The sequence below is a fragment of the Leptinotarsa decemlineata genome, unplaced genomic scaffold (genome assembly GCF_025532065.1).
Source record: "Leptinotarsa decemlineata unplaced genomic scaffold, Ldec_3_MD MMD2_tig00000591_RagTag_RagTag, whole genome shotgun sequence".
NCBI classification, from domain to species: Eukaryota; Metazoa; Arthropoda; class Insecta; order Coleoptera; family Chrysomelidae; genus Leptinotarsa; species Leptinotarsa decemlineata.
In genome coordinates, this window is record NW_027412552.1 from 1323939 (window position 1) to 1350941 (window position 27003).

General features: G+C 35.5%; 2 protein-coding genes and 1 long non-coding RNA gene across 3 annotated transcripts; 1 reads left to right on the forward strand and 2 right to left on the reverse strand.

Moving 5' to 3' along the window:
* The first annotated feature begins 48 nt into the window (after nt 1-48).
* LOC111505048 (uncharacterized) lies at nt 49-876 on the forward strand. Its single transcript, XR_002722073.2, has 2 exons — nt 49-261; nt 360-876. It is a non-coding gene; the product is annotated as an uncharacterized lncRNA (long non-coding RNA).
* On the reverse strand, nt 861-4520 carry LOC111505047 (uncharacterized). Its single transcript, XM_023159793.2, has 3 exons — nt 4383-4520; nt 2762-3273; nt 861-1985 (listed from the first exon to the last, which is right to left on the reverse strand). Exons 2-3 carry the CDS (start codon nt 3178-3180, stop codon nt 869-871), a joined length of 1536 nt encoding a protein of 511 aa, XP_023015561.2. The 5' UTR covers nt 3181-3273; nt 4383-4520; the 3' UTR covers nt 861-868.
* A 1307-nt stretch (nt 4521-5827) lies between these two features.
* On the reverse strand, nt 5828-26544 carry LOC111505045 (uncharacterized). The gene is made up of 6 exons (XM_074174532.1): nt 25918-26544; nt 24152-24218; nt 17112-18487; nt 14301-14679; nt 11037-11365; nt 5828-7310 (listed from the first exon to the last, which is right to left on the reverse strand). The coding sequence occupies exons 1-6, from the start codon at nt 25948-25950 to the stop codon at nt 6756-6758; spliced, it is 2739 nt and encodes a 912-aa protein (XP_074030633.1). The 5' UTR covers nt 25951-26544; the 3' UTR covers nt 5828-6755.
* Between the last annotated feature and the right edge of the window lie 459 nt (nt 26545-27003).

Below are 27003 nucleotides of genomic sequence, written 5' to 3' on the forward strand. Positions count from 1 at the left end.
ACGGTTTTTGTTCCATCTATCGGCTTGTGTACAAAGTTGGGTCAATCTCATTTTTGCGTCGAGATTTTGACAAAACAAAAGCGATGTGTTTGAACACCAGGGTTTCAAAGTATCTTTGATTTGGAAGTATTTACTATATTCATAGTTCAGTTATGAACTCCTTAACAAGTACAGAAAGTATTAATATTGATTGTTTGTTTGTTAGTATATATTTGTCAATATTGAGTGAATTGATTATTGAAACCTATAGTTATTCATTGGGTAAACACAATTTTTTAGTTACGAATTTTTGTTCAAGAACTGGATTTTAGTGTATGAAAGCATCAATACATTGAAAGTAATTATATTTTCTTCAACAGAAAAAAACACGGTTGCTCATTCGTTTCACTGGAGAGGAATCACTAGCCATTGTAGTTCACAACATTCAATTAGATGCGAAAGTTATCATTGATTCATATTTTTCGGATAAACCGACGACCTATCATGGATCTCTTCAATATTGGGAACAGCTCTAAATATCCCAAAGGGCAAAATCTGGTAAATACGGCGGCTGAGGCATGATTGTTGTTTTTGGCCAAAAATTTACTAACAAGTAATTCTCAACATTGATAAAGACGCGAAGATTTATTATTGATTCATATTTTTCGGATAATAAAGTGCCTAAAAAGCAATATCAGATCAAATTGAATCATGACGCCATCCTCTTTTCCAGCAAAAATTGGGAATATCTCAGTGCTTTTCATAAAAATATTGAAAATTTCAATCGAAAGAAAGTAGATGATTTTCAACATGAATTCACCAGAACCTATAGTGTAGGTGGTTGGGACAGATGAATGATTTGTTATTTCATTTCAATAAAAAACGGGTTTCAAGTTCTATTTTTCTTTTTTGTATGAGTCATAATATGATTTCTCAGGCAATGTTTTCTTTTGGTTTCGAAAGAGCATAAGGCACACTTGAACAGTTCCATCTTGGAGGCATCCATATGTTTGACCAAATGTTGATAGAGGTTACAGTGACGCTTAGCCTCGTATGGACAATGTGGGCATTTGAACATAACCAATTGGGAAGGTTGTTTGTGAACAACGAGGTGTCTTATTAAAAGTCGCTTCAGGTGCGTTTGGAATGGGCATGTGTAACATCTGAATACTTCACAGCTAGACAAATCGGGATGCTTTCTCCTCTTGTGCCTCGCCATATTCCATTTACACCTTGTTAAATGATGGCACATTTCACATCTGAGAACTATGGACGGATCTGTATGATCTAAGGAATGCCGCCTCAGTTGATTCTTAAATACGGTTTCAAATGAACAGTTTGCAACTTTACACTTCAGAACTGTCCTCTCCTTTGGGTCTTTGTGCATCTCTTGATGTTTAACGAAACATTGTTTCATTGTCGTTATATATGAGCACTTATCACAGTGTATGAATTCAGTTACTTCATCATGTACCCTAGTAGTATGTGTTTGCAAGTATTTTTCTTGATTTGTTTGAAAAGAACACTTATCACACTTATAAACGTCATTCGAATGAACAGATGAATGACGTAAGAGATTTCTCATTGTTAGTAATTTTAGTCCGCAACCGGGAAAGTCACATTTGAAAGGTTTTTCTTTATGGACAACACGAGGTGTCGAGTGCAACAGTCTATGCTTATCAAAACCTCTCTTTGTTAGTAATCTCTTTTCACAATCGGGAAAGTCACACTTGAAAGGTTTTGAGTGTAACAGTTGATGGTTTATGAAACTGCTCTGGGTTGTTAATTTTTTTTTACAACCGGGAAAATTACATGCGAAAGGTTTGTCTTTATGGGCGATACGAGGTTTTGAGTGCAACACTTTGTGATTATTGATTTCCGATTCATAAGGAGTTTTGAATGGACATTTCATACATTGGAAAATAACTTTTCTGTTGTAGTCTTCTTCATCAGGAATTGAACCAACATTGATTTCTCCCTTCAAATGGCTCAGTTCAGGATTAGTTCTGAAAAAAAATTAGATTCATTGTCTGTAGCGAGAGTTATCTCCAAAAATCCTGATGCTAATGATCAAAACAGAATTTTTCAATAGTACATTCACTAACAAAGTCATTTTGACATAACTTCAATTTTAATTGTTAACACTGACATTATATTATCACATGCTCAACAAAAAATCTCAAATAGAGAGAGAGAGAAAGGGAGAAACTTACTTACAGGCAATACTAAATTACAAATATTCTTTAAAAAAATCAGAAGTAAAACTATCCCTCTCACATAAATCTGAAAAGTATCTAAGTTATCGACTCATAACTTAATAGTTACATCATCATATGCTTTATATTTCAATCATAAAATGATAATACAAAAATTCTATTACTCAGGATGAATTAATCAAGTCTGATTTCCAATTCTGTAATAAATTAAGATGCTTTAACTTGTGAAATTTACAATTTTGCAAAGTGTTTTTATATTATTGTGCTCTTGTTGGGTATTAATAAATCAAATTTTTGAAATTAGAAAGGAAGAAAAGTAACCCCACTTTCACATTCCGCCGCAGTAAAAATGTGGTTGTAAAGTAATGGTGGATACCATGAATTTTAGCTATTCAATATATGTCCAAAGCTAATTATCGAGATACGTGAAAACTTTCATACAAAGAATTTGGAATTCCAACAATAATGGCAATATATATTTTAGAAACTGTACATAACTCCACTAGACAAAAACAAAATATCAATAGCTACAAAAACAACTCCCATTCTGATGATGTGCGACATACCTAAGGAGTTCATTTTGCAGTACCTGGGAGCATCCTTCATTTTTCACTTGACACTCGTCAATAACCTCTCCCTTCAATTCTTGATAAGATTCATCAATTTCATTTTTTATATCAGCTACTTTTATTTCTTCCTCTACAGCACTTCTATCCTGATCAGGAGTTTGAAATGAAAGGTGACTTTCTTTAAGCACAGGCAATTCTTCTATACTTCCTTCATTGAAATAGTCTATATTTTCGTTTTTTATCACTTGCCCAACTGTTGCTTCCGCACTAATTTTTGAATTCTTGTAAGAATCCATATTTATGATTCCTTCATTGAAATATTCAGTAACTTCCATGGGTTCTTTTTTGACATACTTCTGAGAATTGAAATCAGAACCAGTATTTTGTGATAGTGGAAGAAAATTCATTTCAGACATTTTATTGATCTTGACTGTAGCCTGTTCTAAGGTTTATAGATTCCCTACGATTTAAGTGAAGTTAAAAGATCCTGTGTTTTGATTGCTGATAATCTGAAATTAAATAATCTCGATAAAGTATTATGAGATGAGACTAGAGACTATTGCAATTAGGTTATGTTATACTCATAACCACCTCTTTTATGTTGGTAACAATGTTGCTCTGCTCCAAAGACATTAAATAATATGGTCACCGTGTAGACGTGTTTACTTCTTAGACAAGAGCTGTATGGTTGTTGCCAACCTTAAAATTGTACAACTTTTGGTAAAATTGCACATGAGGGCACAAAACATGAAGTGTCTTACAACAGTTGCTACTTGGTTTCAATGTTTAGGACGGGAAAACTCGACAGTTGTATTGTTATATAATAATCTATTTACTACAAAAGCGTAGAAGAGCCACAAAAATCAATAATTATTTATCCGCAATTCACACTCGTAACTGTGAATTCACAGTTACAACTCTAAATTGAAAACTTTTCAGCTATAACTGTGTACAGTTATGAGTGTGAATTCTCAGTTAAAACTGTAAATTATCAAATTCACAGGTATAATTCTAAATTAGGTCAAGCTTCCGTAGAAAGCAACTTCTTCACATCTACACTTTTCACTCGACATAACAGATGTCAGTTAATGAAAACAAAATCTAATAATTTGTAACCTAACCCAACCAAAGCTATATTTAATTAATGATTTTTGATACATGAAATGTTTTCCAAGATCTAGTCGCACTAGTTGAATCTAACTTCGAATAGATTAAGGTGGTAGCGGGTAGGGGGGGGGGGGTGTTGTGAAAAGTAAATACGAGAGTTAGTGGAGAGGGAGAGGGTAACGTGCGATTTAATGTGTCAGAAGGACAACGAGTTTCGTTAAGCAAGTTACCATCATCAGTAGAAGTAGAACATGAATTCAAATAGGGTGTCGTTTGAGAAAGAACGGTACCTATTTAACATTTCAACGTTCGTTTCCCTTCGTATACAGCGTGGATTATTGAAAGCGGTATTCAAAATGTTCTGGTCTCCACGTTGGCTAATACTTAAAGCGATTTAAATTGTCAAACAAAACACATTTCTAGAAATATTTCCATATAAAGTGTGCTGATCTCACGAGTATTGATAAGATAATTACAATATACAATGCATAAATAATAAAAGCTCACTTACCTTAAATTTACCTTTGTACTTGTCACTGTGAACAGAAAACTACACACATTCAGAAGAAAACCAGAAACAAAATGAATCTCAATATTTCTCAACAATAGGAAGTTACTTGAGATAACGCGACAGCCTACGGAATTTTAATCAAATTGAATAAACGTAATAAATATTGCAGATACGCTTTAGGAAAATGGTCCTGTGGAAATATATGGTCAGGCATCAGGATGATGTATGAAACAATGTGTATATGGTGTGGCAAAAATACATTATTTGGAAAAAACATGACAGTTCAATGGCGCCCAACGTTTCAACGTGCGATCCCTCAATGTTACAGGGTGTATCAAAATACACATAGAGTGTCGTTTGAGAAAGAAAAGAACGGTATTTAGCGTTTCAACGTGCGATTCTCTTCGTTTATAATGTGGCTCATTTGAAGCGCACTAACATTCTGTAATTTATGGCGTTTTGGTAACCAAGTTGGTTTATTTTATTGAGTCGAAATTTATCAACTGTGAGACATCGTAGTTCACGCATATGCCCTTTACCTTGCAAACGATTGTTTTCCAGTACTCCCAAAATTGTAATTTTACAGAATTGGCTGATCCAATCCTTAAAAATGAAAAAATGTTGGATAGATACTTGAAAAGCCTATCAAATAAAATATTTTAAGACCCTTACAGCGCCTTTGGTCAGTTAGCATCGCCAGGAGATGTCTAAGATTGAACAATTTCAGATGCGTGTGAATATATCAGAAAAAATTTACAGGGTGTCTTAAAATACATTGTTTAGGCGAAATACATGATAGTTCAACGATGGAGTGATCTAACGTTTCCACGTACGATTTCAAACAAACGTTACTGCTTCCGTGAATGGAAAAACAACATTCGGTCGCAAGTATGAGAAAGATTAGTTTGAACAAATTTTGAAACACTTTTTGCATCTTCTCATTTTTTCACAAATTCTACCCCGAATATGATTTTCGAAACACACTCGACCTCGAAAAGATCTTTTGCATGACAAGGACAAGCCGGTGAAGATTGACACGAAACACTAGTACCACCGCACCGATGGTTTTCCTTATGATCGAAGGAACATGATATTCTTCACAGTAATAATGACAGCAAAAGGATGCAGTTAGGAAAGTGAAACATTATTATGACACTCATGAGACAACAAGTTCAACGAGGCTACAACACAGACACCTTTGAAAAACAAATCACGACTCTTGGTACCGTATTGATAAACAGTTATTTTATATGCAGAGAGCCCTTTGGGTGTGCAATTTCCTGATGTTCTGCCGTACATCGTTACATATTTGACATTGACATTTTTGACATTTTGTTGTATATGATTTTTGATCCTCCATAGAATGTGTTTGAAAATTAAGTGGATTAGTCAATGTTTGATCGCGAAGACCATATATTTTATTTTGTTTTGAAAGCAGAATAAGAAACATCGTAAGATATTTATTTTGGTATTTGATATCACAAATGAAACAATATTATTATACCACTATGATATATGACATTTACATAAAAATATATTTGTTTATATACAACACAGATGGATGTTTTTTAACCATATGAGGAACTTTATCAAAATGCCCAGGTGCCCATACAGGTTAAAAAGCGGCGTATTTACATTATTTTACATTATATATAACATTTATAAAAATGTTGGCATATCTTCACAAATTAATCACAAAAAGCTTTTATATTAGACATTCCCTCAGACACTGTTACCAAACCAAAAAAACTTTTGAATCCATATTTCCTTTCAAATGTGATCACAGAACTCATAAATTTTAGTTAATGTTCTGTGAAAGTATTATTACAGCATAAGTAATAATACCACAGCATAAAAGTGTGGTATTATTCTCAAAAGTTGGCCACCGACTCTTTTTTTGATTGCTCTCTCGCATTTTGAATTATTGTAAAATCAGATAGATATCTTATTTTGAATAATGAGAATGACGATAGAATTTCGAAATGAGAAAAGGTTTACAATTCAAGAAGGTAGGGATATATAATTTTTTGTCGATCATGTTAGCATTAGAAGATGATTATAAGGATCGTACTGAATCATACTAGATTTTAGCAAATAATAATGGCGTGTATATTCAGTTTACATATTTACCTCTATTCTTTACCAGATAAATATCATTTTCAGATTTAGATACTGAAACCTGCCTGAAGAATGGTTAATAGAAGCCTTTTTGTGAATATTTGCTCACAGATAGTCTAGAAACGTATCAAAATAATTTTTCGTCTTTTATACAATTTCTGGTCTCAATGTCTCCCACAACCTACTATTCGCTATAGTGAGGGAAAAATACGTTCCATTGCTGTCTTGGATTCTAAAAGGAAGATACGAGTCAGTTTATGGTTCATCCCTGCTTTTCCACCTCCAGATATGTTCCAAAACAGAATTCAACTTTCCGCGCCATTTCTCAAGCTCCTCTATTGTGTCAGTGCACGCGAAGAACTGATCGTTTCCTTCAAAGTGGAGGGCAAAGCACTTCGGTTGAACGATGGTTCCTTCCCTGTCTGGTTCCACCTGCAGGCGCCTTACGAAATGCAGGTCAACATGTTTTAGCGGCTCGACTGTGCCCTCTTCGTACTTGTAATTCCAGTAGCTCAGGATGGATCCGTTCAAAACACACCATTTGCGCTTCCAGATAAACTGATCTGTTTGGTTTTCCAAGACCGACAGATATCCTTTTTTCTTTATCGGAATGATCAGAGAGGTTTCCAAGTCTGCTTCAAACGTACTTGATATCGAAGCTCCTGGTCTTATGTTCAACAGCTGGAAAGTGGTTTTGGTCTTATATGAAGGTTTTAAATCAGCTTGTCCCCACAGGAAGAAAAACGTATGCTCTGGGGCGTTTGCTAAACTCGATGGGCCGAATTTCAAGACTGAATTTTCCTTATTCTTCTGAAAAAGAAAATAATTGTTCATTTGATTTAATTGTCCGATAATAATCAATATATTCAAGTAACATTTCATTCTGAGATTTTCACAAAATGGATTACAAAACCGGAACACAATATATCTTTCTGAGGTTTCACTTCAACTTTTCGAAGATTCTATAGCTTTCTATTGTATAGCAGTTTTCTCACAGCCTCTTAAGACTCTTGAGAAATGACCCCTAATAGCCCCCTAACGACCCTGAAAGATGTATTTTGACCATGCGTGTTCATACTGTATGTATGCTAATGACAGCACATTTGCCTCGTCAATCCATTTGAATTCCAGAACATCTGCTGCAGATGCACGTTTTCACCACCAGCAGGAGGTTGCTTATCTTAATAAGGATCTAGGAAGTGATTTTGAATTGAAGTGAAAGTAACCAGATTCAATTTAATACCACAAAAACCCAGGTATCGATTTTCTCCAAGAAGATAAATGCCTCCGAACCTCAGAGTAACAAAAGACAATAGAGAGACCTTTTCCATCCTTACATTGAAGGCAGCATAACTGCTGAAAGTTGGACCATAAAACAGTGGCTCTTGGTTTAGTTGATAATCGGAGGGATATTATATAATTATAAAATAAATCATTTCAGGTGAAAATGTAATCTGTTTAAATCGTTCCTACAGAAAATCTGATTTATTATTAATGATTATGGAAATGAGGCCAGTTTTTCTACCACCTACCCGATTTTTATTTATGTATGGCTTTATAATAAAGCGCGTGGTTTACTGGGTTAAAATTAAATTGTTTCATATGAACTAATTCATAACAATGATAAATGTTAATTTCAAAAGTAATGAACTTTCTCAGATTTGAAAAACAAGCGGTACAGTTTGTGAGGTCCGATATAAATAATTTTCGATTAGAAATCATGATTTCATTCAAAATTGGTATCTAGAGGTCTTTGTGGACCGACATTATGAAAGGGGATATTTTTGATGTTTTTAATGATCATTACTTTGATCATATTCTTATGAATAAAGTTATTGAAACTAGGTTTATATTATTACATTATTTCACATATCCCAACCAAAAAAAGGTTAAAACAATGACAATCGTCATTTCTTATTGAATATTATCTTTATGCAACACAAGAGCCTCGTGCAAAGGAAGAAAAACCAAAACGGAAATCATATTCTTTGTATGACGTAAGTTAGTTGTTGAGTGAGCAATAACAGATTTGACACCAGCTGCACAAGAATAACTATTTAGTTATACAAACTGAACATTGAGCAGAAAGCTTTTAAATCTGTTGATCACAGAAGTAATATGACCTATGGTCATATTATTTTTTCATTTTTGAATATTTACATTAATGATTTTTCGTAATTATAAAATTCGTAAGCATGAATTATTGAAAAAAAAAAACATAATGTCGGTCCACAAAGACCCCGTAATAATTATAAATATTCATGATTTCTAATCGAAAATTCTTTATATCGGACATCACAAACCGTACAACTAATTCATCAAAGCTGAGAATAAATCACAAATTTCTTCATCTGATTTTATGAACCAGAGTTCATTACATTGTTATGAATTAGTTCATTTGAAATAATTTAATTTTAACCCAGTTAACCACGCGCTCTACTATAAAGCCATACATGAATGAACATCTAGTAGGTGGTAGAAAAACTAGACTCATTTCCATAATCATTAATAATAAATCAGATTTCCTGTAAGAACTATTTAAACAGAATACATTTTCACCTGAAATGATTTATTTTATAAATATATAATATCCCTCAAATTATCAAGTAAACCAACCGCCACTGTTTTATGGTCCAACTTACTTCAAATGTAAACAAACTCTCCATAACCCCTCATTACCCGCCACCCCCCCTCGCCCAAAAGTTGTACAGAAAAGGATAGTACGATTCCCGTTGCAAAACACATGTATTGTATTGGTATAGACATGGCAACTCTAGGTCATATTATTACTCTGAGCTCCGAACCGGATATAATAATGACAGGACAGACAATTCCGCTTTCTGTTTCGATAAGTTTGTTGGGGGTTTAAATGAATACAAATTGTTAATTTGGCAACATTGGCACAATCATGTCGCTGGAACTGTCGAGCTTCTCAAAAGCTTGGAACGCTGTTCCGAACCAGAAAACTGTACACACCTCAGCAACTTTTGATGATTTGTATAGCTCAGATCAGACCTTCTTTGGAGTATTGTTCTCATGTATGGAGCATACACTGAAGCTACTGGATTCCATCCAGAAGAGAGCCATCCGTCTGATTGGAGACGCTAACATCACTTGCAACCTTGATAGTCTGGAAAATCGAAGAAAGGTTGGAGATTTGTCTCTCTTCTATAGATACTTTCACGGGAAGTGTTCAAGTGACCTGGCACATTTGATTCCACCATACATATCAGAAATACGCGCCGGACTGTGGCTACTCATCGTTTTGAGGTTCAACTCAGTATACCTCGAACTTCACTGTTTAAAAACTCTTTCATTTGGAGAACTGCGTTTATGTGGAATGAACTTCGTGAGAACGTTTTTCCAAATGAATTTAATCTCCAGCAATTCAAATCCAATGTGAATCGCTACTTTTGCACAGCGTTTCAAGTGTATTTTCCTGTAGTGGAATATTGAATAGAAATATTGATACTTAATCCGTTTTTTCTTCTCTTTTTGGGCGATATTCGCTTCACCCGGAGCGGAAAACTCCACTGGGAATGTGGTCCTACCTTGATAGTTTAGGTGGACTAAATCAGTTGCAGGGTGCGTCTGAGATCTTAATGTACTTACTGTTGGCATGTCCAGCATCTGTGGTCTCGGCCTATATCTACCGACATAACTCTTTACGGTATTGAAGAGAACACTAGTGTTGCCTCATATGCTTCAGAGAAAATTGAATCTGTTGTGAGGAACGAGAAGCGCTAAATTCATTGGAATTACTCGTTTCTCACCCTCAGGCTCATACAAGCTAATGAGTATGGACAAGACGATATTAGTCGTGGAGTTTTTAGCTCCGGGTGTGACAAAAATTGTCCGAAAAGATAAGGAAAAGCGGATGAAATACCGAGATTATCTGTTCGAACCCCACAAACTCTGTTCAGACACTCTGTTAAATTGGTTGTTCTGATTATTTCAGTCTCCTTTCGAATTTCATAATCATGCCGGTTCACCGCACTGACGCAGAAACCTGTTATGTTTGTCTCATTGCGTCTGCTTAGGGTACATGATTCTCGGACCCAATGATCACCTACTCGACGGTATGGGGAGTGGTCAGTAGATCACCAAAGCCGATTCTATTACCACAGCCAATGAGAGCTTAGCAATTTATCACATGACCAGTTTGTTCGGTTGGTTACGCTATCGGTGCGGTTGGGTTAGGTGGTTAGGTTAGCTTAAGTTAGGTTAGGATAGCTTAGGCTCGGTTCGGTTAGATTGGGTTAGATTCGGTTAGACCCAACCCAACTGCACTATAGCATAACCAACCGAACAAACTGGTCATGTGACAAATTGCTTCGCTCTCATTGGCTGGTGTGACAGAATCGGCTTTGGTGATCTACTGTGGTAACTGGTTGATGATGCATGCTCGCTCTCTCAAATGTATCCCAGCTTCGGAAATAGAGTGCAGCCGGCTAGTACATCATTTCTACAATATCTTAATGAAAAGTTTAGGACTTATACGAGTATCTACTTCTATTAACAGAACCTTCAACTTACCTTCTTGCGATTTTTCAACGCCAACGCATATAATTGTAATTTGGCAATACTTTCGCCTTGTGAATGTCCCTTGAAATGGAAGGAGTTCGGGAAGTGAATATTTTTTCCTTCTGCTTTCACCATTTCGCTAGCCATAACTTCATTATCCGTTTCCAGAACGCAAATGAAAAACCAAGAACGCTTTTTAGATTTCCTACTTTTCCATCGTTCTTCTCTGACGAATTTCAAATTTCTCAACGTTACCGAAAGGTCCATTTCGGATGTTGCGGCTGGAGAATCTGTAGAATCTTTCATTGATTCTAATAGTTCGAGCAGCTGTTTTTTGCAAGCTAAAATGAGACAATAATAAATTAGTGATTATAAGCGACTGAAATATTACCACAAGAATTTTTATCAATTTCAGAAGTGAGGACGTTACAATGGTGGCAATGAATTCAAGAAGTAAGTATATGTTTTTAGTACGAGTGGGTTGCACAACACTTGGCTTTATATACGAGTATAAGGAAGCCGGAGTTGCAGAAATGGAGTAAACTTAAAAATTCTTTCTGGCGCAGAGTCAACAGAGGAGATGGATGTCGAGCTTACGATTCCAACAGACCTCCCTGTAAATTTAGATCAGGAGCGTGTCTACAGAGGAGATGGAAGTCGAGCTTACGACTCCAAATGACCTTCCTGTAAATTTAGATCAGTAGCGAGAGCTCTCAACTCTCCAACTCCTGATCCAACAACTGAACCTAAAAAAAGGTTTAGTGGTGCAGCCAGGAAATGACTGAGTCGTCTCCTCAAGAGCGGGGTACCTTATGAAACCGCCCTGCACCAAATTCTTGAGCGACGTACGCAGAATCTGTTTCAAGTGGAGGGACAAACCCCCCAAGAGCTAGTTAGCTAACGTTTGCGCTCAAGTGGTGGATGGGTGAGGCAGAACTGACCCACTAGAGGATCAACTTCTCGTCAGGCGTGACTATCCGATCCAACAAAGGATTGTTTTGGTTACGCAAAAGCAAAAAAGAGCAGACCTCGAAAGGTGACAATCGTGGGCACCCACTTTTCGAGCTTATTGCCTTTTTCAATACGTTATTAACCATCAAAAACCGCATGGGTGCTGACGACAATCCCACGAACCATTTGTGATGGACAGTCTCCACCACACTACACACAAATACCAGAATAAGAACTCTAACCACCAAGCATGACAAAAAATAGAAGTAATTGAAACATTGGTTGAAAGATTCCTTGGGTCTGTGAAGCTCAAGAGAAACTCATTCAGCTAAAAAATGGGCACAGCGAAGTAGAATTTGAGTGGTCTATACGACCCAGAATAAAAACTTCAGCTATGCCCGTTGAATAAAAGCTTTCCTTCTTTATGTTAAAAATGTTATAGATCGGATTGGGAGAGTTTTAGACAAACACGACGTGAAACCAATATTTAGGCCAATGAAAACTACCAGAGAGTCTCTAGTCAGCTGAGGACTTCATAGAGCTTTTAGCAACGCCCGGAGTGTACCGGATCCCTTTTAGTAGCGGGACGGTCCACATTGGATCCATAAAATGTATAGTTACCCGTCTCTCTAAACACAAGAGAAATTGTCACCTCGGGCAAACCAAGAAATTAGCTGTAGTCAAACTTGTTCTCAAAGAAGGAACTTATATTATTTTCGTCGAAGATATACGAACTTAAAAGTACCATCCAAGAATATATAGAGGCAATAGAAAGTCAGCACTACGACCAATACATCATCGTCTTTGATAATGTATAACGCAGTAGTAGACGAAACGTCAGGCATAAAAACCCTCAGACTGCGTCCGAAAAATCCGGAAAATAACTTTGAACAAGAAAATTATACTATATAATTTGAGGTTTCATTGCTACATGTATTGACGACGCATGTATAATGATAATTTGCCTCAATTGTTTGAAATCTCTATAACTATTCTTTGTTTTCAAGTCTATCACTTTTGGATATTTTTCATAACATTGTTACGCCGAAGGAAAATCTATCATGTTTGCATATTTCTATTATTCTGATCACTCAGTTGGTGTTTACTGTTTTCAAGTATATTTTGAAAGCTTATGTAACACTTTCATTGACATTTACATCAAGTCTAGGTCATAGATTGTCTAGACTCGAAACTTCGGGTATTAGTTTAGACAGTATTTCTTAGTCTGATTGCTTCTGAAAATTGTTGTACATGTACAGTTTTGAAATCCTTAAGTTTATTACTAAATTATCAAAATTTCAGTACGAGAATAAAATATCGAGTGGCAACACTGTTTTAAATACTGGCACAATACTGATAAGGAGAAATTCCTATCGATGGTTGCGCTACCCGCTACCCAAAAAGCTAACCACTGATCGGTGATCGGAGTTTCATAATGTTAAGCGGCCTATAGACGTGCAATATTATTGCGCAATTTGGGTTGTACAATATTTTGATGGCGGCCCTAGACCGTCAATATCATTGTACCATATTTTGGTTTGTACAAAAGATTGTACCGTATGGAGGTGATATTGAAGGTTATGCAATATCTTACACAATTGTGAGCACAGACAACAACCAAATTGTGCAAATAACAGTCCCTACCGGAATTTCATGAAGTCAACATGTTAATTTGTGAAGATTTGTGTTGCGTGTAGAAAATGGGCTAAACAGTGGTTTATTTATAAGGAGAAGTACACCCACGACAAATTACTCAATGTATTGAGAGTACTTGAACCAAATGATTTCCGCAACTTTGTACGAATGTTTTTCAGCTCTCTTGTCACTCATATTTGCTATGAGATTACTAGTTCAGACGACCGCAGGAACCCACTGAGAGGTTATTGCGCAATATTGCCAACATACGACACAATATTATCCTGTTTGTACAATATATTTTCAAGAATTTGAAAATCACATAATATATTGCACAACCTTTGAATATTGCCCCTAGACGAACAATTATATTGCACAAACCAAAATATTGCGCAATAATATCGCACATCTATAGGCCACTTTAGACAATGATTATGTTCATTGTCTTGGGTTTTTTGTGTTTGGAGTTATTTAATTGTGAATTTGTGAGAGTGAGGTTGTAGTTCGTTTATTATAGACATGATAAGCTTATTAATAGGTAAAATGAATTACTTTCGATCAAGAGAAGCACAAGAAACCACTGACAGATGACAGGACTTTTGTTTTACCATCTGGCTTAGTTTCAATATGTCCGGTAGATGTCGTATCTAATCGTTGAAGTTCTCAATTCAGTACACACATGATACTCACCGGCAACAAGCATAATTTTTTCGGCTTCTGCATGTACCGAAGTATCGACAAACTTTGGATGACTTCTACAGATTGATAGGGCTCGAGATATTTGGTGGATGACATGCCGCTGAAAATCTATTCCCTCGTCCACGACAAACTTCTTTTTCGCCAGCGCTAGATTGAGAGCACTGTCGTATTCCGGGACAGAGACGTAGGTGGAAGAGTCGCAGGTAGAGGTTGAATTGAAAAGATGTCTCCTTCCTAAGCCCCTCCTGCTGCACTGGCTGAATCTTTCCGAGCAGGACATTAGAGCAGAAATGTTACTGCTTCCGACGCTGAATTCCGGTCCATAGGAAGGGAACGATTTCGAGCGGGCGGGTGAACTGTAATATGGATCCTGCAATAACGATGAGAGAGTCGTTGAATTAGTACATTCATGACAAGGAGTTTTATGGAATTATCTGCGAGAACAATTCGTTTAGACCAATTTCAACTTACCTACACTTTAGGTTATTGGACTGACACCTATCGGAAAACAACTACATGATATATAAATTATACAGTGTATGGAAAATTCAAATAAACCCAACAGACAGAATGTGCGCATGTTGTAGGCATATAAATATCTGTTTTTGACCCGTGGGTTGGGCTACCTATCGGGCGCGTCCCCAGGTGGCGGATAGGGGAACCACCAGGTGACTGGGAGCCCTGTCCGGGAAGCCAATGTGGCCTTACGGACGGGGTCGCCGGACTCCTGGTCAGTGGCAGAAATAAGAAAGGTGAGAGGAACAAAAACTCCCCAAAAGTATCTGCGACACATGCCACCGTGGACCAGCCTACCCAAGCTAAGGTGTGAGGAATCGTGCCGACAGCTGAATGGCCGCAGGGTGATGCGGTTACGAACGATCCCTTCGGGGAATCGGGCGAAACCTCATTGTAATCAGCCTTCTTCTGGTAATGCGGGGCTCTTCCAGAGGTGACCAACTCTTCCCTTGCTACTCGTGGGAACACACCTATATAAAGAAAACAGACACAACAAAAACCAATCCCAAGGCTGGACAGAAGAGCTCATCTCAATCTATGACGGTGGCTGGGGATGAACAGAAATGTCTACCCCAATCTACCGCTCGGATTGAGGATGCACATAGCAGATCACCTCGTGATGTAATACAAAGGCGGCGCATTTGCGGCGCCGAGGCCAAAAGAAGAAAGAGAGCGAAAGAGGTAGGAGTGGCAGCAACTATAAGTGCACCTTCTTTCTCCCCCACTTCACCTCCAACAGCAAGGGCACTTCCGGCGGCGGGCGCCAAGAGCTCCGCCTTGAATAAAGGCAAGGAATCGCGGCCCTCTCACTTGAACACCTCCATTAGGGGAACCTAATGGAGGTGTTCGAGGTTGAAGAAGCCGCGCAACGACAGTAATGTCGCTGCACCTCCCAAAACCTTCGCGGAGGCCGCTGTGAGATACTTCAAGGTTGCCAAAGAGAGTGTGTGTTCGCCCAGTGTGCCAATATAAAGGAGATGTCTCCTAGTGACCTGTTCAGCTTCCTGGAGAGGACAGGATGGACGACGACCCAGGAGGACAACTCCTCGGGAGGATGTACAATGGGTCACATGTGGCCTAAGTGCTGTGAGTTTACACTCACCCTCCCTACTATATACATACATACATCTGTTATTTGATAATGGGGAATGTTCCAAAATTTGGGTTATCATAGCAAATGCAAGTTTGAACAGAATAAGTTGAGTTTAATTCATGAGTTTTTCAAATTCACTTCGGAAAGTATTCAAATGTTGGGTTTTAATTTTCAAAGGGATTTGTTTCTAATTCACATATTGGCAACAGCGCCTATATCAAGTTGAAATAATTTATACGTACCTAGATATTCTCCTTTAAAAAAGGAAAATTATCTTTATAAATCAACAATTAAGGCAAAATATAAATTATAGTTCAATATCACCTCCACAAGCCACAGTTGTTTTGTTATTTATTTATATAGAAGAAGATAGGTTAGGTGCACAACATGTCATATGTCACAGAATGTCTCGGAACTCGGAACATAAGTAAACAGAACAGTACGCCTCTGAAATATGTCATCTTTGTTTGTCTCATACAGTTAACATATTCATTGTGTTGTAGCACAGCTAATTTAATAATGAAGCAACTTATTGTAATAGTTTTAATAAGAAAAATGTGTAGAGGTTAGTCAACATGAACGACCATCTTTTAGAATACATACACACAGACAAGGAGCGACTACTACTACGCTACTTATACATTTTTGACATCTATAACACAGAACATCTGTAACACAGAAAAGATCATAGAGTTTGTGCAGAATTGTATTCAATTCAACACATTGTCCTTTATTAGCTATAACCGATGTTGCCAAATGGTGAAATAGAAACGAATCCCTTTAAATGTTGAATGCATTATTTCATTCTTCTTTTTTAAGTATTCAAATAATTGTTTAAAGAAAAAGGCTGAAATGATAAGTTTAAAATGCGTTGTTTTAGGGCTCTTTTATGAAAACTACTTGTTTTTCGTCGGGAGGAACATTCCGCAATAGTGGTATTTCTATATCACCATAGCAGAGAGAGCTAGGTTAGGCTTCAAAATGAATGGCACAACTTTAAGCGAGACTGAGTCTGATTTTTGTTACGGTGCATATGCAATTTACGAATTAAGCGATATCAAGGTCTAAGCCACGGAGAATAAGGCCGTAAATGTATAACGTCACTCAGATAACCATCCAAGAAGCTCAAAATAGTTCTCGTGCCTCCCCCAAAAAAGTGACTTTTCCATTAACTAGATGTCTATCACACTCACCTCATCTGACGTCTCAATGGCATCACGACTCAGAGCACTATTAGTTTGACTCAGCCCACTATCGCTGCTCTCTCTCTGTGAATGGAAGATGACGAAATCGACTTCCTCATACAAGTTTTCTTTCTCCAGCTCGTCTTCTTCGAAATACCCTTCAGAAACCAGCCGAGGCCTGAACCTCTTCCCTTTGAGCTTCTGTTGATCAAATTTGCGCCAAGCTTCCTTGAACCTGCTTTTAACGAGCTCATATACCACCGAACCAATGCCGGATTCAGTCTTAGAGAGTGGTCTGTAGTTTAGGGATCGGTACCATCTGGATGGTACCAGACAAAGAGGACCACTCAGGATGGATTCTGATCTCGGATACCGGATCAATCGGTTTTTAACAAAGGGAGCGGGTCTCATAGTTCTGGTTTCCTGCCGTTCTTCTTTCCTAGAAATCTTTGTACATTCCTCCTTCACTACGTCTAGAGATTCATTATTGTCATTGTCAACGTGGATTGGCTGTTCTTTATGTCCTTCTTTAGACCAGTCCAAACATTGCGTCGGTATGTTTATGGTTGTTTCCTTTCCATATTCCTCGTACACAGATTTTTGATATCCTTCATCGGAACATTCTTCTGCTGATGGTCCTTCAAGTTCCCGCTGATTCTCTTTCGCAACTATAGGCTCCTCTTCAAGGTTACTGAACACATTTGGTTGTTGACCTTCTTTCTTGCTAGTAACAGGTAGTTTTGCCAATTTCTTCTGTCGGGGTGCTTCAACTTTTCTGAATTCTTCAACATCGCAGCCGAGGCTTTCGTAAAATCTCACCAACGCAGCTACTCTCTTGCCATATTCTGTGGAAGCTTTGGCCAAACCGGCGCTCCATTTTGAAGCTGGAGTATGGCTAAACATTAGCATTTCCTTCTCTTTCAAAGCCAAGCTAACTCCATCTTCATCAGTCTCTTTTAGTGCTACCGAGCACCATTCTTTGGTACTCATGAACTGAGTTTTCCAATTGGTAATATATTCCGGGAAGTGTAGAGGATACGAAGAACGAAAATACTTTAGGAAGGTATTCGAAAAGTTCGAAAATGTCTCTCTGTTATCGTCATCAACAAGATTCACATAATTATTTCCTGCATTTTTAAAAATAACTAATTCATCCGGTGGACTTTCTTCTTCTCTCTCCTGACTACTAAATTCTTCATTGTTTTGTTCCACTGCTTCTATGAAGTTTTCGTAAAACTTTTCATTGAAATGTTTCCACGACTCTTCAATTTGTTCGTATATATGTTCAGAACTATTTCGCTCTTCCTCAACATTTATTTTTGATTTAGATGTTTTTCTGTGTTTCGCACATTGCTTCAATAAATCCGGCAATCGGAAACTTGGTGCTGAAATGAAAAAAAAATATGTCATTATTTTTCGAAATTCCGAGTAATACAGTTAAAGGAGTAAAACATATGTGTTTGATATACAGTGTGTTTTTTATTTAGATTGAACATTACAGGACGAAGTTTAAAATGTTTAGAGAATGAATATCTCCAAATAAAATATCGAAATATTAATCTCCCCCAACTACCTACATCGTAGTTTCTGGTGAATGCCTACCGGAAATCAACTACTTTCCCGGCTAATACCATGCTGGACATTGGAAATACGGTAAACCTGTGGTATGTCAACTTGCGTTGACACGATCGCGGCTTCCTATTAAGCGGAAAGTTCGAAGTCTGCTGGAATTGCAGCATTGTCTGACAAAAAACTAAAACGAAAAAAATTGTTGGTAAGTTGGATAGTTGGTAACAACTATCTGTTCCATCCAGTAGCGGTTGAAACTTTTGGTGTTCATGGCCCGGAGTCTCTGATATAAGGTTGCCTGCGAAAAAATGGTGCTAAATACCGGTTGCCGATTTTTAAAGATCAAAATATTCGTGTGACTGAAAACGTGCGACAGAGAGGTCCGAGGAAAATATGTAATGCGATAGAAAAGGACGCAGCATTGCAGCTGTGTCTACTTCGGTCCTCGATTGAAGACAAAATGAGAAAAACCAATCGAGGACCGCCTGCCCGGTACTGACGATGCCCAATAGGCTGAAACAGCTGTATACTGGTGGCTCTTAAATTGAAATCAATATGGGAATGATCAAAAAGTACTAATCTATTTATCTTTTGATTTTCATGGAATTATTTTCCAGCAGCTTGACTGCATTAACCTGGTGGTGCTCCATCTTGTTGGAATACAATATCCATATCGCTAGGATTCGCTTTGACGATTTCAGTGATTTCAGTAATGAGGTGGTCAACAGTAGTTTCCAACATATTAAAATACTGTTCCCCTGTTAAATTTTGATCAATAAGTAGAGGTCCCACAATATGGTTTCCCAATATTCCTGTCCAAACGTTAATTTTTTCTGGATATTGGGTATGTGTTTCCCTGAAAACGTAAGGGTAGGTGTCACTCCAATAACGGCAATTTTGTCTGTGAACATTGCCGTTTAAAAAAAATGTACATTCGTCACTAAAACAAATATTGTGGAGATAGGTAGGATGCCTTGCGATGGTTTCCGTCATGATTTCGTGGAATTATGTTGTTTGATCAGGGTCATCTTCAGTTAATTGGTGTACCATTTTAATTTTGTATGGATAATACCTATTCCTCTTCAAAAGTCTCCACACAGTAGAAGGAGACACCTCACAAACATTCGCGGCGGAATAAGTAGACTGTTCAGGATTTACTACCATCTCACCAATTACACAGATCTGCGATGAAAAAATTGTAGGATATTTAACTAGTGATTTTAACAGTATTTTGTGTGCAGATTACGGAAAAATAGTTAAAAAATTCTTTTACCTATAGATAAGTCACAAATTTCACCTGAAAAATTTCTTATTCAATAGGTTTTTAGGTTCGGTATGGGTTCGAAGTTTCTGTATTATATAGCCTATGTAAGCGGTAAATTGAATCTGAATTATGGAGCCTTTATGATGAACAAGTTACTACACAATGTGAGTGTATATCTAAGATAAAATACGGTTTTAATCTATTTATTTCAGTAACAAAACGAATCTAAACTGGGAAAATGTGGGCCTCCCAAAAGACTCAGCAGAAGTTTTAGGGTGTAGACTTAAAGAAAGACATATATGTTAGCCTCCGGTGTTTCATTTCCATGATACCGATTTCGAGAAAGGGAATGCTACGAAAATCTTGAATTCGTTCTTGATAAGCTCAGCTACTTCGATCATAAGTGGACCATTTGTGGAGACTTGAAAGTTATTTCAAAGTTACTAGGTCAACAAAGTGGTTACACTAAGTTTCCATGTTTCCTATGTGAATGGGATAGCCGTGACAGGAAACAACACAATGTCAAGCAGGTGTGGCCAATAACAAAGGGTCTTATTCCTGTAGTTAAAAATGTTGAAAAACAAAGTTTAGTGGATCCTAAAAAAATCTTACTTCCACCACTCCATATCAAATTGGGGCTAATGAAACAGTTTGTGAAAGCATAAGACAAAGAAGGAGTATCTTTCTGAAAAGTTTCCTGGTCTATCCGATACTAAACTGAAAGAAGGAGTATTCGTTGGGCCTGGCATAAGAAAACTTTCAAAAGATGAAAGCTTTGTCACTAAAATGGAAATGAAAGAAAAAAATGTCTGGAATTCATTCAAACTTGTTATAACAGGCTTTCTTGGAAACAAAAAAGACCCAGACTACAAAACTTTGGTTGTTGAATTGATACAAAACTACAAAATGTTGGGCTGCAACATGAGTGTCAAAGTCCATTTCCTTCACTCACATCTGGACTACTTTTCCGAAAATGTAGGGGTTGTTAGTGAGGAACAAAAGGAGAACGGTTCCATCAAGACATAAAAGAAATGGAATGCAGATACCAACGTCGGAGGAATGTTAACATGATGGCAGACTACTGTTGGATGTTAAAAAGGGAAAATTCACAAGAACACAGCCGAAAAAGTACCAAAAGAAGCTTTGACGGAAAAAGAAAATCTTTTTACAAAGACTTATAATCACTTTGCAAACACTTGTGTATCACTATTATGCTTAGTTTAGCTATGTAGCTTTGTGTTTTTTTGCTTTTACTTCATGATAAAATAATAAAAATAAATCTACAATTCCTCGTTCATGCATTAATTTCATAATTCCAAATTTCAATATTTTGACTTGACCAGTTCAAAAAATTAAAAGGGGGGGACATTAAAGAAATGCACTGTATAATATTAGATCGAATAGCTATCGGAAACCATCAATTTATTGGAGTGATTTAAAATTTCAGCAAATTAAGATTATAGTAGGTAGGTATTATTAATATTTTATATATCTTACATTTCTTGTTTGAGTAAATTCATTGAACTTTTTGTTGTTCTTTTTTATATCATTGAAGTTTTTTCTAGTATAAACATTGTATTCAAGGAACACTATTGTGAGATTTTCAGAACTATATTTTTTTGTAGAAGTAGATCATGATTGTACCATTCATCTAATGAGTTCTTCGAAAGAAATTTTTCATCCTAATGAACCAAATTATGTAATTTTAGGATTATTTGTTATAACGGATATTTCGCTTTCAAATTTTAATAATCCAGAAAACTTTTGTTGAAATATCCTTATTTAATGTAAAAAAGAACGTAGAAAACCATACAGTAAACTTCCATGAAAAAGCTATTGCCGTAATTCCCAAGTCTATGATGTTCATGAAATTACAGGGTTATATTTTCCTGTGAAAGAATACAGTTCTTTCCCAAAATCTTTTATTACCCGCCAGGTTTTATGGGGCTTATGGATAATTATTGCAGACAACTATTTTTAAATTAATCCCTCGAAAATCTGAAGACAATAAACAATCTTTACCTGTCGCGTCAAAGATGAGATAATCCTTAGCGGTGTTTACAACTATGAGATTCGCCTAATGTCACCCTTCATGTTTTTTGAAACAATTAGTACTTCTCAAGATGTCAAAAATATTGATATTTTCGAAGATTCAGTGAACTGCGTAGTGATCATCCATTCATAAATGAATTCAATAAAACCGCCGACCAAACATTCAAAGAGTTGCTAGACTTAGATGGTATCAAGACGGTCTATTATTCTTTGGCCTATTCTCACATGGCTCAAAATATACTAATGTGGGGTACTTCTGCTGGCGCAAGACGTGTATTTATTCTACAAAAAAGAATCATAAGAATCATATTTGACATTACACCGAGTATTAGCTGTAGAGCTTTATCCTCAAAACATAAAATATTAACTTTACCCTGTATCTATATTTATAAAGCTCTGCTTTATGTGACATACAACATAGTTCACTTCAATCACGAGTCAGTCACTCATATATAATTAATTATGCAACACGAACTAAACACTTGACTATCCCAAAACACAAAACTTCGACATTCAAGGAATCTCTGACTAACAATATTGTTAGTCAGGTAAATGCGCAACTGTGCCCCAATTCAACCATCTTCGTATCTCTCATAGTTTCCGAGAGAGTGAGGATCGAATTTGAAACACCCTGTATATTCACGCAACCAAAGTGACATCTTTGGGAGGCAACTAAAGTCGAGCGTATATCGTGCCGGAGACCACATTACTGAGAATATTCAGCATTTTCTTTTTTTCCAAAAACAAATTATAGTCCAGTCATCTTAATAAGTTCACCTCGGAATTTGAGATATCCAGTTATAAACTCGTATAAACTTGTTTTTTGACATCCTGAAAAGTGTTTCGAAATCTACGTATGGTAGGATGTACGCGACTATCAAAATCTAAGGTGAAAAGTTACAAAAATCGATTTTTCGCAAGTATCTCATTTTCTATGAGGTTTTCGGCTATTTGTACTCATTATCAAAACTAGAGCAGAGGAAAAACTTCAATTTATCATAAAGCACTTTCAAAATTTTGCTGGTTCCGGTGGACCCCCTTGCAGCTACATTTCTACCATATTTGCAAAAATTGATGAAAAATGTGAGAATTATATCTAATCATCGAAATTTGCGTTGCGGTGGCGTTCCAACCACGAATTAACAGTGTGAATTGATTAGTTAATTAATTAATTGTGCTGTGAGTTGACGTCAAAAAACTGAAGTTGGTCAATCAAAAAAGTGATTCCATCTAACTTTACTTTTTTGACATTCCATTCTATTTAAAAAACTCCATATTCGATGTGTTAAAAATAAAAAAAAATTGTATATTATTTTTTTGTGTTATTTATTCAAATATGTAATTATTACATTACGAGTATTACTCAGTCGTAATATAATTAAAATTGAACATTAATAACGTAACTTCTACACTTCAATGACAATCGCAAAATAGTCATAATTTTAATGGGAGGAAAGTTATTATTACCTCATATTATGTAGTTATATGTCAATGTATTCAGGCAATTATTAAAAATTCCGCCATTTTGTAGTAGTTGAAGATATTAACGTTATATTCTAGGGTTGTGAAGTATTTGTCAGGAGCTTCAAAAACAAGTGTCACAAGACCCCCTTTCCAATTAATTTTTCCCCCAGATGGCGCCCAGTCGCCATCTTCAAAGTGTCATCTGTCAATTTCACTTCAAAATAAAGTATTCACGCATTAATTTAATCATCACAAAATTCAATTTTTTGAGTTGACCCGTTCAAAAAATAAAAGGGGGGGACATTAAAGAAATGCACTGTATAAAAGACATCTGATGAAGCTACCGTGTAGGGAAACGTTTATTGTATAAAATTTATTGTGGAAATTGTTTCATTGTTGTCGTGGATAAATAATGGAATGTTATGAAAAACAATTGAATAGTTAGCCCAAGGGTTAAAGTTATTTGATATGTGAAATTTTAACCTCGGTACTCTGTATTAAAACGAATCTGATGTAAACACTTTTTCTACACCAGAACGAACGTACTCTCGACGCAACGATATATGACTAATGCTTTCCTGACGGTGTTAAATTGGTTCGCGAAACGCACATTGAGAGACAGTGGTTTCATTCTGGTATGGAAAAAGAGTTTCCATTAGATAGATTGAAGTTATTACTGATATTGATACATTTGAATTACCTTCTAATCTTTTTATGCATCCGTCGAAAAACAGCCACAGAAAAATCTTGAAGCAGGGTGGAAGTTGCTGTAAAAAGAATAGGATGAGGCTATTTGATTCAAAGTTAAAAAGTGAAAATGCTCAACAGGCATTACAAACATTAAATGTTTTAAAAAGACTTTTAGAGACAAATGTGGAAAATATTTATTTATTGTGAATGAAATGCATTATTTAATTTAAACACAGTATATTAGATACATAAATATGATATATTTTTTTCAGTTCAGCTGTACCTACATATGTAGAAAATATTTTTTACTGTGAATGAAGTGTACCATTTATTTTAGAGATAGTGTAGGTATATTAGATATAGAAATATGAAATAAAGTTTTTAATTCAGTTGTTAATCCATGAAAATATGTTTTACTATAAATGAAATTTATTATTTATTATAGACATAGTATATTAGATACCTACACAAAAAATGGTAATTTTTTGCCAGTTGCCAATCCATAGAAAATACTTTTATACTGAAAATTAAATTTATTATTTATTTCAGACACAATACATTGGATACGTAAATATGAAATAAAGTTTTTAATTCAGTTGCAATTTCATTGAAAATCCTGTTTTACTGTGAATGGAATTCATTATTTATTTGAGACACAGTAGGTATATTGGATACACAAATGTGACATAATAAGTTTTCAATACAGTTGCAAATCCACAGAAAATCCATTTTAACTGTGAAGGGAATTCATTATTTATTTCAGACACGGTATATTAGATATACAAATATGAAATAAAGTTTTCAGTTCAGTTGATAATCCACATGAAAATACTTTTTCATTGTGAACGAAATTCATTATTTATTATAGACACGGTATAATAGATACACAAAAAAATAATTTTTGTCAGTTGATAATCCATTGAAAATACTTTTTTACTGAGAATGAAATTTATTATTATTGGTAAACACAATAAATTGGATACACAAGTAATTTTTTACTGTGAATGAAATTTATTATTTATTTTAGACATAAGAGTATGTTAGATAACACTAATATGAAATGAAGTTTTCAATTTACTTGCTAATCCAGAGGAAATATTTTTTTACTGTGAATAAAATTCATTATTCATTTTAGACACACATTATATTAGATACACAAATATGAAATAAAGTTTTTAATTCAGTTGCTAATCCATGAAAATACTTTTTTAGTGTGAAGTAAATTTATTATTTATTATGGATACAGTATATTAAATACACAAAAAATATATTTTTTCAGTTGCTAATATATAAAAAATATTTTTTTACTGAGAATGAAATTTGCTATTTATTTTGAATACAGAGTAAATTAGATACACAAATATGACTAACTGAAGTTAACAAAATATGTGTGATAATTATTGTATTCATACCAGAATTATTAGTGGAGATAAAAAAAATAGAAAATAAATGTAAAATATAACTAGGCAAAGTTAACAAAGTAGGAACATGCTTTAAAATAATTTCTGAAAATATCAAGACAAACAAAAGATGAAATGAAAAATAAAGTGTTTGACAATGTTTCATGTCTCGTTAATTACATAATAATAATCACAATCGCAAAAATTAAAATAAATATTTTTATACTTCAAATATTAATGGAAGGCATTTGATTTTTACAAAAATGACTCTCTCAAAAATACTGATATTTATTGAATAATATTTTTTAAATTTTCAAAACGAATATGAAATATGTTCAGACGAATAATTTAAATAAAAAAAAGTTAACAAACTCACCCTTGACCAAGTATCAGTATTAGTAGAAGTCATTTTTATGTAATTTCACTTTCTTGTGCACCAAACAACTATTAACTTCAATCAGGGATGCACTAGCGAATAATAAACAGACTCGTCACTGGAGAACGTATTTATAGGGATTACTGAACACTGAATATATAATTACCCACTTCTTGCCAAGGATTTGCAAGGTAAGGGAATATAAAACCCAAGTAATTAAAAAATCTACCATAAACCCTTACCTGGCCAATTAAATTTGAATTTATTCACAAACAAAGCTGTCAAACCAGATAATGATAAGAACAATAAGCGATTGCAATTGAATTGAAATGTATTCATATAGATTAATTAGGATTGTTGGTATTTTCATGATTATATTTACACGAAATTTTATTGAAGCTTCAATGATTATCTTTAGTATGATCCCCGAAGGTATGAAATTTTGTGAAAAGTCAACGTTTCAAAGATATCAACACTCAGGTTGCACAAAAGATTATATTTGTTGAAATAAGTTATTTAGTAAATTTATTTATATTAATTAAACAAATCACCCTCTTCTCATCGTTTTTGCGCGCTTTTTAAAAAGAAAATCAGTCATTTTTTAAACAGAGATTTGATTTTTGGTATACGCGTAGTATTGGGTCGTGGTTTGATGTTACCCTCAGAATTTTAAATGGGAATGGGGGTCAAGTGGTACATCATTTCGATTGGCGTTCAATTATGATTATTTTTACTGTGACATTTGTATGTCTTGCAAGAGTTGTGGTGGAGGTTACATTGAAAAAAAGTTTGTGCAGATGCAAAATATCGAGAATTTGCCCTTTTCGCGAGATCGTGATAGGCTGGGTTTGAGGCTGTCACTTGAGCTAAGTATTACGAAAAATGGTCTATGCCCGTACCAAAAATCAAATATCTGCTTTCAAAAACGACTAAAATATATATATTGATGTGTTCAGTTCGCTAGTTCATAACAATGCTTCATTATCAGAAACTGGTAAATTCAACTATTTGTTGAGTTCTTTAGACGAGTTTGATATAAACATATGTAATTAAATAAAAGATCCAGGAATAATTTGCGATAATATT